This window comes from Podarcis muralis, chromosome 14 (genome assembly GCF_964188315.1).
Source record: "Podarcis muralis chromosome 14, rPodMur119.hap1.1, whole genome shotgun sequence".
Lineage (NCBI taxonomy): Eukaryota > Metazoa > Chordata > Lepidosauria > Squamata > Lacertidae > Podarcis > Podarcis muralis.
Window position 1 is genome coordinate 23367661 of NC_135668.1, and position 17038 is coordinate 23384698.

Below are 17038 nucleotides of genomic sequence, written 5' to 3' on the forward strand. Positions count from 1 at the left end.
CTTCCTGAAAAAAGGGTGCTGTGATTGCCACCTCCCTCCCTCTCCTCATGCATTTTTCATGTTCACACAGGGCTATTGTTCCAGCTCTTCACTTTGACGAGGAATTCCTGTAATTACAGAGGGGATCTTCCTCTGTGACAGGTCATAGGAAGCACTTAGCAGAGATGCCATATAGGCATTTATCAAATACATTCCTCTTTCCTTGATTCTTCCCATGACCTCCAACTCAGAGTCACTCTCAAAAAGTTCCACTTCTGCTGCTCAGGTCTCAACAAAATAGCAATTAGTTATATGGGGTGATTGGAAGGGCAGACTGACAAAAGGTCTGTAGAGTCCATATCTCTGGGGACAAGCAGATATATTTCACAGCACCTGGGAATGTAAGGCTACAGGATTTTTCATTGTGAGCTGATCATAATGTGAATCTTATTTGCAATGTGATGTAGGTAGCTGTGTACTATTTGTGTCAATTGTTTGAACAAAGCAGATGACATAATTGCCAAATGTCCCCTGGTGGTTCTGTTTTCCTCTTCATACTCTGACCTCATCACTCCTGAAATCTCCTCTTGTTCTTTTTACTTTTCTGATGGTTTTACCCCTCTTGATGGTTTTAGTTGGTCTGCTTGGATATCACAGCTAGAAGCAGAGGAATCCTGGCCCCTCTTGGATTAGCTCATGCCACAGAAAAGCTAGCATTAGCAGCTGAGCATCAAAGGGGGCATGGAGACCTTTAGAACTGGATATTCAGTGCCCATGAGCAACTTTGCTTCAGTTAAACAGCATAACCATGGTCTGCAAGCCACAGGCTCCCAAATGACCCTTGGTATAAATGACTTGGGTGGTTTTTATACAACTTACTTGCTTAATGAAAAGAGACGGGCAACACTTGCTGTTATGTGATTATATTAACAACAACAACAAAAATGCTTGTTTAACCTGGAAGTAGGCTGTATGAATTGTGTATTGCTTTGTAACAATTTGTTGGGTCTCTGGACCGTAATAAAGATTGTTGTTGTTGTTATGTGATTATATACTTCTCATTAAGGCACTTAAATTGCAATCAATTTGCATCACTAAACAGGTATAGAGATCTAGCTCAAGGATTTGAGCTGCAGAAAGAGGGCACCCCAGAACCCCCTACAAGTTTAGTTCTGAGGTGCATTGCCTGTAAGGGGAACTGGCCATGCCAAAAGCATTCCTGTCTTTAAACCAGCTTACACAAGGTAGGAGGACACTTTTATCTGGGCCCAAGGAAGAAAGGATTAGTAATACGCATCTAGTGTTCTTCAGTAACCCAGACTTGTTGTCCTACATAATCTTCCACCACCAGGAAATTGCAGGGGTTCTTTTTGTCCAGATTTAAAGCCTCTTAATTCTGCATTAAAAATGAAGGGTTTCAAATAATAAAAACCTTGGACACAAGTTGGTGGGGCCTGACACCCTCCCAGGGTAGGCACAAGAGGCAGTGATTGATGAGTGGCTTTGTATAAATGCCTTGTGCCTCAAAGGGCTATGCCCCTATTGAATACCTTTTCTCTCTTTTCTTAACAGGTGGGTGGCTGGGCAGTGGAGCTCTTGCTCTGCAACCTGTTCCAAAGGCATTCAGATCCGAGAAGTGGCATGTGTCTATCAGCTGCAGAATGGCACCTATGTCAACACTAGGGATCTTTACTGCCTCGGCCCGAAGCCGACACCAATACAAAGCTGTGAAGGTCGAGACTGCCTTTCCATATGGGAAGCATCGGAGTGGTCTAAGGTAAAGAAGTCTTGGTGGGAGGAAAAGGACAGAAATTCCACAATAAAAACCCCAAATTGGAGTCAATCCTACTTCATGTGATCCATAATTAATCTAATTTTAAAGATAAATATCAAGGGGGCATTTTGTGGAAGTCTTAAAATTAATATTTTTTCCTAGGCTATTAAGAATCAGTGTTTTCTAGCCAGGATTAGCCAATGTGGTGCTCTCCAGATCTTGTTGGACTACAACTCCCTAATCCCTCTGGCCACTGCCTATGCTGGCCGGGGCTCATGGAAGTTGTAGTCCAACAATACCCAGAGAGCAGCACCCTGATGTAGGTGCTTTTACATGCCCCAAATAGCACCTGCAGATGCAGATTCACAGAATCCAATTCCAGAACCTAGGGTTGGGACATATCCAATGGCACCTCCTGAAGCAGCTCAAGTTGGTGGGGTTTGCCCCCGTGCATCCATGCTATATCATATGATGAGTTTGAGTTCACAAAAGCTTATGCCATTATAAATTTGTTCGTCTTTAAGGTGCCACAAGAATCTTTTATTGTTTAGATGGTTCAAGAAGTACCGTATTTTTTGCTCTATAAGACTCACTTTTCCCCTCCTAAAAAGTAAGGGGAACATGTGCGTGCGTCTTATGGAGCAAATGAATGCAGGCTGCACAGCTATCCCAGAAGCCAGAACAGCAAGAGGGATTGCTGCTTTCACTGCACAGTGATCCCTCTTGCTGTTCTGGAGTCTGAGATTCAGATTTTTTTTTCTTGTTTTCCTCCTCCAGAAACTAGGTGCATCTTGTGGTCTGGTGCGTCTTATAGAGCGAAAAACATGGTACATTCCAGAATTTTCTTCAGGTCAGCAGCACACATATAACACCATCGAGGGGGGTAAAACTAGTCACCACGCAACAGAGCCAAATGCCCTAGGTGTATTCACAGAGTCGTTTTCTCAACACACAGTGACTCTGTATGTATTAGGAAAATCAGGCAGTGATTGATGTAAGACCAATTTTAGTAACACGGGTCCAATGCTTCTCCCCACTGACCCAATGTTCTTCTGCTGTGTTATCTACCAAAACTTGCTATTTTGGCTTGTTTGCTCAAGGTTGTATCAATGAGTCTTGTGATTGCTTTTAGGGAAAAGATTTTAGGAATATCGCTGCCAAGAGGTTATTTCCACAAAAGTAATATTGTGACTTTTAACAACATTGAGTCCTACCATTAGCTCTGCATAATCTTTTACGGTGTAGTTCATATTTTGCAGCTGGCATTATTGAGTTCCTATCACAAAAACTTTTAAAGATGTTTTCTGGCTCTCTCACAGGCTTAGAGGGGTGAAGGATCAGCTGAATGTTTAATATAATGAGTGCCTTGATTGATTTCGGACTCCTGTCTAAATTAAATGAGGAAAGCTCCTTAATTAAGTGTGTGCATGGCATTGGGTTTCAGGGTTAGCCAATCCTTAGCTTCTAAGCATCTGCATCTTGAATTTGTTCCACAAATATGAATTGTGCTATGTGAGAGATTCATCAGATAAAGGATCCAGCTAAACCACTTCTTTGCAATACATGGTTTTTTAATAACGTTAAAGTGAGAGGTGTGTTTTCCTTTAATCAATTTTGTGTCTTGATTGGTAAATGTAAACAAGTTGTTTTGTTAAAAAAAAGCCTCAGATGGGCATTTGCTGTTAATTGACCTAATGCTACATGTTGCTGAGAAGGAGAATAATTGTTACGTCATGTATATTGTACATGGTTAATACAGTTTACTTGTAGCATGAATAATCTTAAAATGAAATAACAATCTCAGTGGTGCTGGTGGAAATTCCTGTATATTTCACATGAATTGTTTTGGGTTTTTCTGGCTGCCCAACTTGAATATAATGCAAAATGTAATCTGGTTTTTAGTCAAACTATTACGTTCTTAAATCATAAAGCGAAGGTTCAGTTTCATTGTGGAGAAAAATAATGAATTCTTACTTTAATGGGGCACAGTAGCAATTTTTTGAGATGATGCATTGCTCCACCACATTCAGTGGACTGACATATATGAAGAGGAATGTGTGGATCTGGTCCTACTTTATATAGTCATTAGTAAGATTCCCTGCTTCTGCTTTTCAGGGCCTTTTAAGTTCTGGTTATGTTTAAGGGAAAGGGCCATAACTCAGTTCCTTGCATGCTGACAGCCCTGGTTCAGACCTTGGCATCTCCCATTAAAAGGATCTCAGGTTGCGGGGCTGAAAAAGACCTTTGTCTTGACTACATACATTAACAAATGAAATGCATCAGCCCTGCTACTACCAATCTGAACAAATCTGCTTATACTTCTCGTGCATAAACTTTGCAAAAGCCAGACAAGTTTCCAGCAGGGCTGACTTGTCACCCCAAGTGGTTGGGCACAACTCGCACGCATTTACACAATCCAAGAGGGTCTCATCAGGATTCCTTTCCACCGCTCAGAATATGTATTATATTGTAAGTCGCTTTGAGTTTGCTTTTTTATTTTTTTAAAAAGCAACTCGTAAGTGCAATCATGGAAAAGAGAAAGAAGAAATACCATGGCCAGCTCCATAGGTTAACAAAGCCGGGCATTTGGCAAGGCCCTAAGACTAGTAGAAGGCCCACTGACCTTGCTGCCTACCATTCTTATATTGCACAGAATAACCAGTAAGTTCTGATGCAGCAAAGGAGAATTCTCAGTTTTCATGTCCTGCCTCTTCTGACTTGAGGAGACCTACAGAGGGTGCCGTGCCCAAGGACCAACAGAATCCTGGAACCAACACTGCAAAGCTTAGAGTTCAGATAAGGAACTCAATCAGAAACTTGTGCCCCAACATTTTCTGCTATACTGCAAGGCATTTGGGGCACATCTCTGTTATCATATGCTGAGAATTTTCACATTCCCCAAAATGACACTTGTTGCACCCAGTGATTACAGTGCAGTCTGGCTGGTCCTGATTTCCTGTTTTAGAGGAGGAGACTAAAGCAGCTGGTAAGCCTTTTGAATCCTTTCCTGTCTTGTGTTTTAATGCTGCTCCACAGCACCAAGTTATCCAGCCTCCCTCTCTTTTTTTGAGGATGGTTACAGCCGGCCACTCATTTCAAGACCAGCTGTTGAGTTTCAGCATCCTTACAATCTTAAGGAATCTTTCCCAGTAGCCAGCAGAATTCTATTCTTGCTTTCACACTATGAAGATGTTACTTTCCACAAGGGGGTCATGCAATGAGCAGCCATAAATTAAGTGGAAGACTTCCCAGATTTTCTTCTTCTTCTTCAATAAGTCACTTTGCAGTTGCTGTGAAGTATTTCAAAGCATGTCTGTTTGCTTGCCAGCTCATAAACACTTGTCATTCATGCCCTTAACAGGGTCAACAGGTCATGACTGCCTGGATTGTATTTTTTTAAGACGATTAGACAGGCATGCTGAGATCTGCCCGTTTATTGTAACGTATATCAAGTTGAGTCCTGTTTCCATCCTAGACCCCCTAAATAGAGAAACTTATTGGAGCGCATTCAAAAGATCTCATGGAGTATCTGATATCTCCAACTATTTATTCAGTGTCAAGTCCACAGTTTCTTCTGTGCTGATCCCTTGAAGGGTGTGTGTGTGAAGATTGATGCTCCAGAAAAAGTTAGTGTTTTTATTAGGACAGAGCAGTTTCGTGAACATTTTCCGCAGTGTCAAAAAGCACCATAACTGCTTGGCAATGTTGCTTACTCGCTTATTTGACAAATATTATCCTGAATAGTCTTTGTTTGCCTTTAGTGACATCATCATATTCCTGATTGGCTAGAAATACTCATGTGACTAGGGCTGGAAGCATTACTCTCACTCTCTTTTTTTCATAATAATTTTTATTAGTTTTCAATTAGTCCAATAATAGCCTTATTATAACAATACCAATTATAATACAATGATTAATACTAAGTGTTCAACACCAAATTATATAATTTAGATAAAGTGCCCCCCCCCCCCCGCATGCTAGATTTGATGGTTTGATTATTTTCTTTATTTCTGCATTCCAAAATCTTATTCATTTCATTTGCATTCCGGTCATAATAATAATCCCCTATACAACAACTGCAATATTAATAACTCCTATTTGTGTTGACGCATCAAATGATTTGTAAAACTGCAAGTGAGGAACTCAAACTATATCCTTGTTCCTCCTGTGTGTGGAAATTATTCTGTCCATGGTGTTCCTTCCTGTCCTTGTACGATGTTACGTCTTTCTTTCCCCCGGTTGTTGCTGTTATCCGTCATGCCTCAGGGGAAGCTGGTACCCCATTGTTGTTTCAGAAATTTCTCCATTGCTCTGTCCCATGCTTCACAGACTCCTTTCATCGTTCCTTCCAACTCAAGATATATAAGCAATTATACTTCCAATTAAATTAAATTCCAAGTCCTCTTAGCGTTATTCAGTTCACTTTGTGAATAATAAAGGGGAAGACTCAGCTCTAAGTTTCCATCGTAAACCTTTTGCAAAATATTGCTTCCCTCCCTTTCCCCCCTTTTTTTACACACACAGTTCCGTTTGATGTTATATTCCATATTTATAATCCATTTTTTTCCTTCCTCGCTTGTACAAATATAAACTGAACTAACTTTCAGAGGAGGGTTGCCGAATCATAAATGTAGAGAAGGAAACTTTAAATAAAGAAACCATAGGCTCCCCTCCCACCCCACCGTCTTGCACTGAATGAAGTCTTATCCAAGTTCAAACCTTAAAGTCCTTGCAGTTGGTTTGTTCCGCGGTTTGTGATCCCATCTCTTCTAGCACATGCCTGTACTTTAGTCCAATTAAGCTCCAATTAACAGGAGAACTTCTGCTTCTTAATGGCAGTTTTGGAAGGTTTTCGGCAGGCGAAGTGCTTTTGTACTCAGCACCTCCCTGCCCCCCACATTCCTTGCTGGAGCGAGAACCAGGTACCTAGACAAACTGCAAGTAAAGCCTGTTTCTCCCCTCCCTCCATCCCTGGGGGGAATTTGCAAGGATAATAACCCTCAACAATCCTTGCTTTTCCTTTGCCAACGATCTCCCGCTATCGTGGGGTAGAGTGGAACTGGAAGCCAGCATTACTCTCACTCTTAATTAGCTGTATTTGCCCTCTGTGATGTCAGCATGTAAGCCAATCTAGTTGGCTGCATAGTGTTGTGACCTCACCACATTTAGTATATGAGCTTTGATTGGCTAGAACCATCCTATAGAATTCTCAACCGAAACTAAATAAACAAACAAAATACCAAAAAGCAGAAGAGGGAAACAGGGAAAACAAAGTGAATACATTGTGCATGATCAAGAGTATGGGTGAAAATATTTTATCTCCCTGCCCCAAAGCTAGAAATTTTAGCCTGAAAAGTGGAACAGGCAAGCACTTGGCACAGTTCTAGATTTTATCTCAATGGATACATTGATGGTTTTTGAATGGATGTGGCAAGACAAGTAACATAGTCTTTGGCAGAAGAGGAACTGCAGCAGAATGGAAACAGTACTGCATGTGACAAATAAAGGGCAGAACAGAAAACAATGCTTCTTACATCCCTAGTTGCATGTAATTATGTGTTCAGGAAGGCCTATGCAAAAGCTACTGCTTATTAGTAGGGGTTTCGTGTGAACAGGATCCCTGATTGTGTGGATGTCCCAAGGATACAAAGCCCCTATGTAGCAAGCAGGAGCTTGCACTGGGCATAGAACCATGTGCACATGTGGTTGTTGAAAGAAGCTGTGACATCGGGGACAGAGCTAAATATTCAGCCATGTTCCACACTTTTCCCTGCTAATGCCCTACACCAGAAGTTCACAAGCTGATCTGTAGCCCGCCAGTGATCCATGAACTTCAATGAGGTGGTTTCATGATGTGTCCACATTAAACATTTGTATTGGTTTTATGTGTTTTTATTGTTTCCTTTATGTCACAGATTGCATTACAGTTTGAATTTAAAATGTGGCTCACAATATTTTAAGTCTGAAATATTATTAAGCTCAGTTTTCCTTCCAATATTATCTGCCAGTCAAACTAATTTAGAATCAGCCTTGGTGTGTAGCATAACCCCCCCCCCTTGTTTTTGCACATTTAAAATGAAGGTTTAACAACTGTATTGGTGAAACTCCACCTCACCCCATAATGGGGAATGTATTGATAACAGTGCTAGTTGTCTTCATGCACACCATACATTTAAAGCATGCACACACACTGCAGCACACTGGGAACTGCAGTTTGCTTCTCACAGGTTTATAATTCCCACCCTTAACAGATGGCAGTTTCCAGGATTCTTGGTGTGTGTGTGTGCTTTAAATGTCCTTTGAAGATATGCTGTGTACATAGCCTTGGATGGATGATGGCTAGAGTTAATGTCAAACATCAATCTCCCACCAGTATGCCCACAATCTCCCAGTCAAAATTTTATGAAGATTCTTGTGAGAAACATTTGGGAAAACAGAACTCTTTACATCTGAAACCACTTAGGAAAAACTTGTTGGCAACAATAGATTTTTGCTCCGTTTTCGTCCAAGTCAGTTTTCATCAACAACCAATGATTGTGCCCATTGCTTTGCAGTGCTCGTCCAACTGTGGGCAGGGGAAGAAGAAGAGAACTGTCACATGCACCAACCCCCAAGGGAAGTGTGATTCAGCCACTAGGCCGAGGGATGAGGAAGAGTGCGAGGATTACACAGGCTGTTATGAGTGGAAAACAGGAGACTGGTCCAAGGTAAGGCCATGCTTTCAGCCCTGTATGGAGCCTTAATTCAGTAGAGCAGATACGGCAGATACAGATATGGTTATCTCTTAGTGACTGTTAACTTTTAGAGAGACCACAAGTCTGTGATGGAGCACATCATTTCAATCCAGAAGGTCTGCCTGAAACCCTGGAGAGCCCCTGGAAATAACTCTACCAACCTCCATCTGTTCCACCACTGCCATTGCAGACGTTCTTCTTTGCTCATCTTAACTCTGTTTTCCAAGGGATCCCTGCTGGAGAATTCTGGTATCCCAGGATGCTCAGGGTGCAAGAGGCTTCCATGGTGTTCTCTTGGCCCAAAACAGCCACACAGAAGAAGGTTTCCTACACAGAATGGAAGTTGTGTCAACAATAATGGGCTGGGTGGACTAATGATCCGATTCGGCATAAAGGCAGCTTCCTGTGGCTCTAAGCCTCTCTACATTGCTTGCTCTCATGTTTGCAGAGGGAACTGTATACACTAATCAAACCTTTTACATGTAGAGCAATATAGCTAAGGAAACACTATTCCCATTGTCTGAGCCAAGGAAATCCAAGGTAAATCATAGAAGCATGAGAAAAATGTAGGAAAATTCAGTTTAGCTCTGTTAAAACTAGGATTGCGAGCATGGATGGAATCTTCAAGAACAGGGTGGAGACGTTGATGGCGTGCCCATGTGAAATTATGCCCCCATAGCTGCTTTATGGTTTCCAAACTCTTGATACTGTGCCCATGTATTATTAGCCACTGAGCCAAGGAGAGGAAGCTGTTCCTCAAACACCCATCTAGTTAGGAGGACTCGAAATAAATTCTCACAATAGTTTATTGTCACTTCCAAATTCTCAAACTGGAATTGAGCCTACCCCATTGGAACAGGAATTAGTAAATTTGGACTGAGATCAGCAACATACATATAAGGCCAAGAAGCCACATTCGTAAATGGGTCTACGGACGACATTTCATTGTTGTGAGGCATGCTTGTTACTTGAATATGTTGGGGATTTTCCTTTTGCAGAGGGTGACTGAATAAATGAGCAGTGAAGTAACAGGAGATGAGCCAAGAGGGAGAGGATTAAAATATGGCTCCCTCTGTGTGGATTGGTGGATCTCTTTAAAATCTTTCCTTCAAGGCCGACCGGAGCACCTTATAAGAAGGCCACATAGTTCAGACGTTCTAACTTTGGCATTCTGGCTATGCTGAAACACTTACTGGGGCAGCTGCAGTACAAGCACATCCCTGGGGCTTCATATGATTCCTTTATACATGGGCAGTATGTGACCATATAAATCTGGTTTTGTGGAGTCAAGCAAATGTTAGGTTAAGAAAGTAGAGACTATAGTTAGTGTCACAGATTTACACCTTTTTGTTTCACCTTTAATTCCCAGGATCCTTTGACAGTTTTGTTCAGTAAGGTGCTGAGAATTCTGTGGTAGAAAGCCAAAAATTATCCCTTTCCAGAATGCAGTGCGGACAAATATTCTGTTAATTTTCCCTTAGTGTATATCAAGTCCCTTTACATTACTAGATTCCATGTTTTCACAAGGAACAGGAATTTCCCAGGAATATTGTATTCTACCTTGGTCATATAAGCCTGTGGAGGGGGGAGGGGAATATTTAAATACTTATTTTATATATCAATGCATCTATTCCTAGACTTATCCTCAAAATACACATTTTTGTATGCATGTCTGCACCTTTTTCTTGAGCCAAGATCCATATTGCAAGATTTGAAGAAGTGTCAAATCTGATGGATAGTTGCTTTAATGTCTGTGCATAGTCTGGAAGCTGCAAATTAGGTCAATTCACTTAAAATGCAGTCTGAACAAAATTCTCCCCCATGTCTAGTTAATAGACATATCTTATCTTTGCCCACCTAATGGTCTTTAAACAAAGAAGCTGCTTTTTCCAAAAGAATACACAGAATGCAATTAAAAGCAGACAGGTTCAGTAGCTTCACCTTAGTTTCCAAAAACTAGAGCTGAATTATGTTGTTAGTGACTGAATTCTAGCAAAAAACAACAACAACCCACCTAGTCCATTCTGGGTGAAATTTCCACTTTTGACCTGTTGACAGCAAGGGTGTTTGTGGTCTCAGGTGGCCAAAGTAAGTGTGACTATGGGTCCCTTCAGACTGGTGTGTTATTCTGGGTATATTCTGCAATAATTATTGACACTGACCGAGGGTCAGTGTTGGATTAATTCTGCTTTGTTACGTACTTATTCTACAATGCTCCCCTACGTGACCACATTATTGCTGTCCAGAGAAGCTGATGCACAACAAAAGGGGATCAGTAACCAAACGTAGAGCATTTGTGATATGAAAAGTTATAGGATTTCAGTAGGAAATTGCAGGATATGCACTGATTGGAAATGAATTAGTATTACTGCTCCCAAACCTCTGCAGGCACAAAGAGCATTGAAAGCAGGGTCATGTATGACTGCCCTGATAGCATCATGAGCACAAATCATCAGATGTACAATAAAAAAGGATGGCTGGAGGGGCCCTATATGAACTTGCATCTGAGAGAGGGCCTTCTCACTTATTCACTCCCTGCTAAGCCAATATTTAGGTCACACTGAGAATTTCTATCACCAAATGTTTGGAATTTTGAACATTATATTATTCATAACCTGGAACATAGAACCAGAAGGGCCAGCCAATATAAACAGCCACTGTGTATTAACAGGTGAAATAACATTTTTTGAGGCTTACAAAACAAAAACCCCTCCTCTTCAGGCTATGAATTGACCATAGAGTCTATTTTTCAGAGTGGAGCATATGAAATAGTTGCAGTGCTCTCCAGTTTTCCCCTTCAAACTGTCATAAAGCAGGATTTGAAAAAAGTACAATGACTGACAGCTGTGGAACTATGGCAACCAAGGATGGTGCAACTGGCAGCTTATGTTTCTTTCATTTCTGGGCAAGAGCGGAATTCAGCTGATACTAATTCACTGAATTAGCCCTTGGGGCCCTCAAATAATTATCTAAAGCCATCGGTCTCCTATTTCATACTGAAGCCTATGGGTGGAACCCAATGGCTGTTGCTTTGCTGATGGAACACATCCATCAGCAGAAAGAGGGAGGGGGCCATTTTCAGTCATTCCTCCTCCTTCCTGGCAGATAGTCTATATCTGGCTGCAGCCCCCACCCAATCTGTTCTGGAGGGTTAGGGGACTATCCAAAAAGCCATTTGCATGCAGCCTGCTTACAAACACAGCCTCGAGAGCAATGCTCATCCAGGAAACTACAGGGCATGTCTCTAGTTAACAGTAAACAATTATATATAGCTTCACAATGTTAAAGGTGGTTCACATTTAACCGCCACCCTATAGGCAAGTACTATTGTCACTGTAGGATCTTGCCTCAGGCTAGGGGTGTAAGAAGGCACAGATTTCTTTTCTAACCCATGTTCATTGCATGCAGAGCTGTGTCCGTTCCACTGCAGTTTGGCTTCTGACAAAAGCTATGCCATTCTGTCTGCTGTGGCGAAATTCTACATAATTAATTGCAATGAATTAAATAATTCCACGGCATCCCTTTCCGTGCAAAGGAAACACAATGCAAAAGTAGGGGTGGGGGTACACATCTTCAGTTTTGTATCACTTGCAGACAAAAACAGCAGCAGCAAATACCGATCATGTTCTCTGGATTGATTTTTGTTCCGGACGTGGGACAAATAAGCAAACGTCATCCATTTCCACTCACACTCTCATTTCCATTTCCACTGGATTCCTCCACCAACTCTGCCTAAGGACCACCTAGTAATTTTCATGGCAGAGAAAAGAGTTGAATCAGGGACTTTCCAGCTCTGACTCTTATCAGCCACTCTGCAGCACTACTAACACTTTGCTACTGCTAGAAGACTTTGCTTTCCTAGAAGACTGGAGAAGGCAGAGCAGAAACTGGAGGCAGAATCACAATGTGCATTTATTTACTTATTTCAAGTAGGAGATAAATAGCTATGTATTTAAGGCCTGCCTATGATAAGCAAGCAGCCCCCTTCTTTTCCCCCCTCGCTGGGTGGCAAGCATGGGAATCTGGCAGAATGCCCATGTTCCATGCCCCCACTCCAAGCTGGGAAACGAGTCTTACTTTCCATGTCACACACCTGACTGGCAGTGCCTCTCCACGAGGCCCCCCGGGGACCCATATCCGCCTAGAACACATTTTGAAGCATCAGCAAGAACTTGGCAAATGAGAGAGCATTGAGAAGGCTCCTGCTGCTGCTGCCAAGTCATGTCACTCATGATAAAGTGCACTTGAAAAATTGCCTCTAGCCACCTGCCCTCCCCTGCCGTGAGGAGCTGCCAATTGCTTCTTCGGCATCCTTGTTTCTGCAATCCTGGCTGCAGGTATCCATCCCAGTAGGACATGTGAAACCTGGGGAAAGTCTCATTTCCTGTCAGAATAACCTCTCTTTTGTGCCGTCCCCCCCAAGATGTCTTCTGTGCGGGATTATCAGTCATCCATCATTGTGGGAGTAATGAGAGACTTCTAATTGCAACTGAATCATTTTGGCAAGATCAAGTGTAAACCATATTCTATAAAACCAGGGAGAATAAAGAGAGAGAAAACAAAAGGAATCCAAGGTACGCAGGGGGAAATTTTATTAGAAACAATCTTTCTATTAAACTGTATTACAGATTACGTTCTGTTTTAGCTGTTGCCGCAGGTATAAGAGCTATCATGACATAGAAGCTAAGATAGGTAAAGGTAAAGGGACTCCTGACCATTAGGTCCAGTCGTGACCGACTCTGGGGTTGCAGCGCTCATCTCGCTTTATTGGCCGAGGGAGCCGGCGTCCAGCTTCCGGGTCATGTGGCCAGCATGACTAAGCCGCTTCTGGCAAACCAGAGCAGCGCACGGAAACGCCGTTTACCTTCCCGCCGGAGCGGTACCTATTTATCTACTTGCACTTTGACGTGCTTTCGAACTGCTAGGTTGGCAGGAGCAGGGACCGAGCAACAGGAGCTCACCCCGTTGCGGGGATTCGAACCGGCGACCTTCTGATTGGCAAGTCCTAGGCTCTGTGGTTTAACCCACAGTGCCACCCGCGTCCCGAGAGAAGCTAAGATACTGGGTAATAAAACTGGGCAATAATACAGAAAGGCCCCATTAAAACATCACAAACTTGTAGCCTTCACCAAAGCCTCTTTGCTCATTCTCAAGTCAATTTTTTTCATGCAGTCACCCATTAAACCAGGGGTGGGGAACTCCTATCAGCCCCTGCAAGTATGGTCCAGGAAATCGGCCAAACGGGAATGGCATTCAAATCGTTGGCAGACTATAATTTCTGCCTCGAAATCTCATAACTCCCGGAAATTTTGGTCCTTAATAAAGGGAAGAAACACGAAATATCCCTTAACGGTGATCCCGGCCCCAACATGGGAGCAGTTCCTGAGAAAATATTTCTCAGTGGCAGAAGCTCCGGCCACTCATTGGAGACCTTCTAATCCCCTTCCCGTCTGGCCCAATACCGACCCTGCTGAAATCCTAGAATTGATAGCTGAGCTGAAAACTGGTAAGGCCCCTGGGCCAGATTTGGTCCCAGTTGAGGCCATAAAGCTTCATTCTGCATGGTGGGCAGGGATCTTAGCTAAAACGTTTGACGCAATAAATGCCTCGGGCTTAATACCAGGAACGTGGAAGGAGGCCATTATAATTCCTATCTACAAAAAAGGCCCTCCCGGTGACCCAGGGAATTATCGGAATATCAGTCTGCTATCGTCCATTGGGAAAATATATGCCCGTTTCTTGCTGAAAAGGCTGATGAAGTGGTCAGTTGAGGCTGACCTGATTGGACATGAGCAAGCTGGATTTAGATCAAACCGATCCACAACAGACCAGGCAATTATTCTTTATCACTTAGCCCGGAAATACTCGACACCTCGACGGGGCCAACTTTGCGCAGCTTTCATAGATTTGAAAGCTGCATTTGATAGTATTCCGAGGAAATTGCTATGGGATAAACTTGCCTGCTGGGGAATAGATAGAAGGCTCCTGTGGCTTATCTCCCAACTTCATGCCGGGTCCGTGGCCAGGGTGAGATTATCCCCTGCTGGAGACCTGACTAACCCAGTGCCAGTAAATAAGGGTGTACGCCAGGGTTGTATTTTAGCGCCGCTTCTTTTTAACTTATTTATCAGTGATATGAGGAACCCATTAGCCGTCGCACAAAAATTTATCCACACCCCTCGCATAGCTGATTACCGTTGTCCTTTACTTCTCTACGCAGATGATGCGGTACTACTCTCTTACTCTAGAGTGGGTTTAAGGAGGGCATTAAAGATTTTTGTGAGATATTGCCATTCTAATCATCTGTCTATCAACCACACCAAGTCTAAAGTACTGATATTTTCAAGGAGTCGAAAACTTTATTCTTGGAAGCTGGAGGGCACGAAAATCGAACAAGTACATAAATTTAAATACTTAGGAATTTATTTTCAATATAATTTAGGGTGGAAAGCGCACATTGAATATCTTCAAAACAAGACAAAAGCCCTATCACACTCCCTCCTCCGTTTTTTCTACTCTGAGGGGGCCTTATTCATCCCTGCGGCCTTGAAAGTGTATAGCATCAAAGTGATGGCCACAATGGCCTATGCTGCACCTTTATGGGCTGCCTTTGCAAACCTCTCACCTTTAGAGACACTTCAAAGCCAATTCTTACGCCGACTTTTAAAATTACCAACATGCGTAAGTAATGCGGCCATTCGCTTAGAAATGAAGATCCCCTCAGTGGAGTTAGTCATATGGAGGAGAGTTTTGATCTATTGGATATCCCTATGGCATAAACTCCCGAACCACTATCTAATTCAATGCATGTGGCGGGATGACTTCACAAATTTGTGGTCAGGAAAAATCCATGCCAAATTGCTGTCCTATGAGATCTCGCCCACTGAATTGCTCAAACTGGATCTAAATGTGGCAAAAAGGTGTATAAATCAAAGGCTGGATGATGTGGAGCTATACCAAAATTTCGTAGCTGGTGGTGGAGCCTGCTCGCCGTTAAATTTCGGCATAACCCCTATCTACCGCGCTCCGTCCTACTTAACATCGCTTATGGCTGTGTCTCACCGTTATGCCTTCATTAGAGCTAGGTTCAATGTTTTTCCAACAAACGTGCTGAGACATAGATTCACTAAGGGCCAAGTCCCTTCAATGTGTGCTTGTGAAATGAAAACATCTGAATCTCTACATCATGTTATGTTTATCTGCCCTTTGTACAGTTCAGCCCGTGCTAGTATTCTAAACCCCATAATCCAGCCTATGGCTGACAAACCAGTAGACCTACAGCTTGCCTGGGTACTTCAAGATGTGGATCCTTATATTACCCTACAGGTTGCTAAATTCCTAACAGCCGTCCTCTCGCACAAGAGACGGAACGGAATGTTAGCTGATTATTGATAGTCACAAGAATTTTCTATAATGACATCAGATATTGTTTTTAGTGTAGTGCCAAATTTTTTAATCTTAATCTTAAACTTTTTTATGAATGGCTAATATCCGTCCTTGTGAGTGTGAACTGTGTTATACTACTTGTGGTTTGTATGAGTCCGCTGTTTTATTTGATTTGTTTTGTTGTGTTGTGCTTCATGATGGGCTTAATAGCCGAATAAACATTTGTTGTTGTGGTCCAAGGCCTGGGATTATCGGAGTTGTAGTTCAGCAACATCTGGAGGGCCACAGGTTCCCCATCCCTGCATTAAACACTCAGTTCACATCCAAACTATACATTTAAAGCACATGGCTTCCCACAAAGAACCCTGGAAACTGTAGTTTGTTAAAATTTATGGGAATTGTAGCTCTGTGGGGATAAAATACAGTTCCCAGGATTCTTTGGGAGAAGACTTGTGCTTAAAATGTGCTTTAAGTGAATGGTGTGGCCATGAGCCTAGCCTCAGCCTCCCACATCTTCTGTAGTATGGAACGGATAATATTGCTCAGGGGAAGAGGATATTGATGTATTTAGGAAAATTGGGTAAGTGAATGCATAAGAACAGGAGAGGTGTACATGGTCAGGGACTGCAACTACATAGTGCTTTGAAACCACAACCCAAAATGATGAGATGCAGCCGTTGCAGGCCTCTAGGTCGATTGGGAAGTGACAAGGAGAAATTCCATTGGATTAACTTAAGAAAAGTTTTAGTTTTAGGTGGGTTGAGCCAAAATACATCTGGTAGCACCTGTCTGCAGATTACAGGTGATATTGTGCTGTTTAATCATGCCCATCCCCCATTTTACATACTGGTTTGTTTTTGGAGCAACGATGAAATGTTTGCAAAGAGATTTTGAGGAGGGTTTTTTTAAAAAAATACGAGACACAGCCAGCCAGACATTTAGAACATGTGATTCTTCAGCCCATGCCAGAGGGCTTGTGCAGATGGAATCCTCATGGACGCGTACAGATCCTCTGTGTACTGCTCAACATGCAGATGTTGCACGTACAAATGTCGCCTGCAGAAATTTCTGGTGATGCAACAGTTGGGTTTGCATTCCTTCCTGCAGCTCTTTGCAAGATTTATTATTGCCCCAAGAAGGAAAGCAATAAGGTGATAAGGTTGCC

General features: G+C 42.5%; 1 protein-coding gene across 3 annotated transcripts in view; it reads left to right on the forward strand.

Moving 5' to 3' along the window:
• ADAMTS17 (ADAM metallopeptidase with thrombospondin type 1 motif 17) overlaps window positions 1-17038 on the forward strand; it is a 173567-nt gene that overhangs the window by 142230 nt on the left and 14299 nt on the right. For all 3 annotated transcript variants that reach the window (XR_013390667.1, XM_028705340.2, XM_028705341.2), the window contains 2 exons: window positions 1552-1756; window positions 8308-8460. Coding sequence is in view for 2 of the 3 variants with exons in the window: in XM_028705340.2 (XP_028561173.2) it covers window positions 1552-1756; window positions 8308-8460 (358 nt within the window). In the remaining variant the exon portion in view is untranslated. The remainder of the gene's footprint in view (window positions 1-1551; window positions 1757-8307; window positions 8461-17038) is intronic.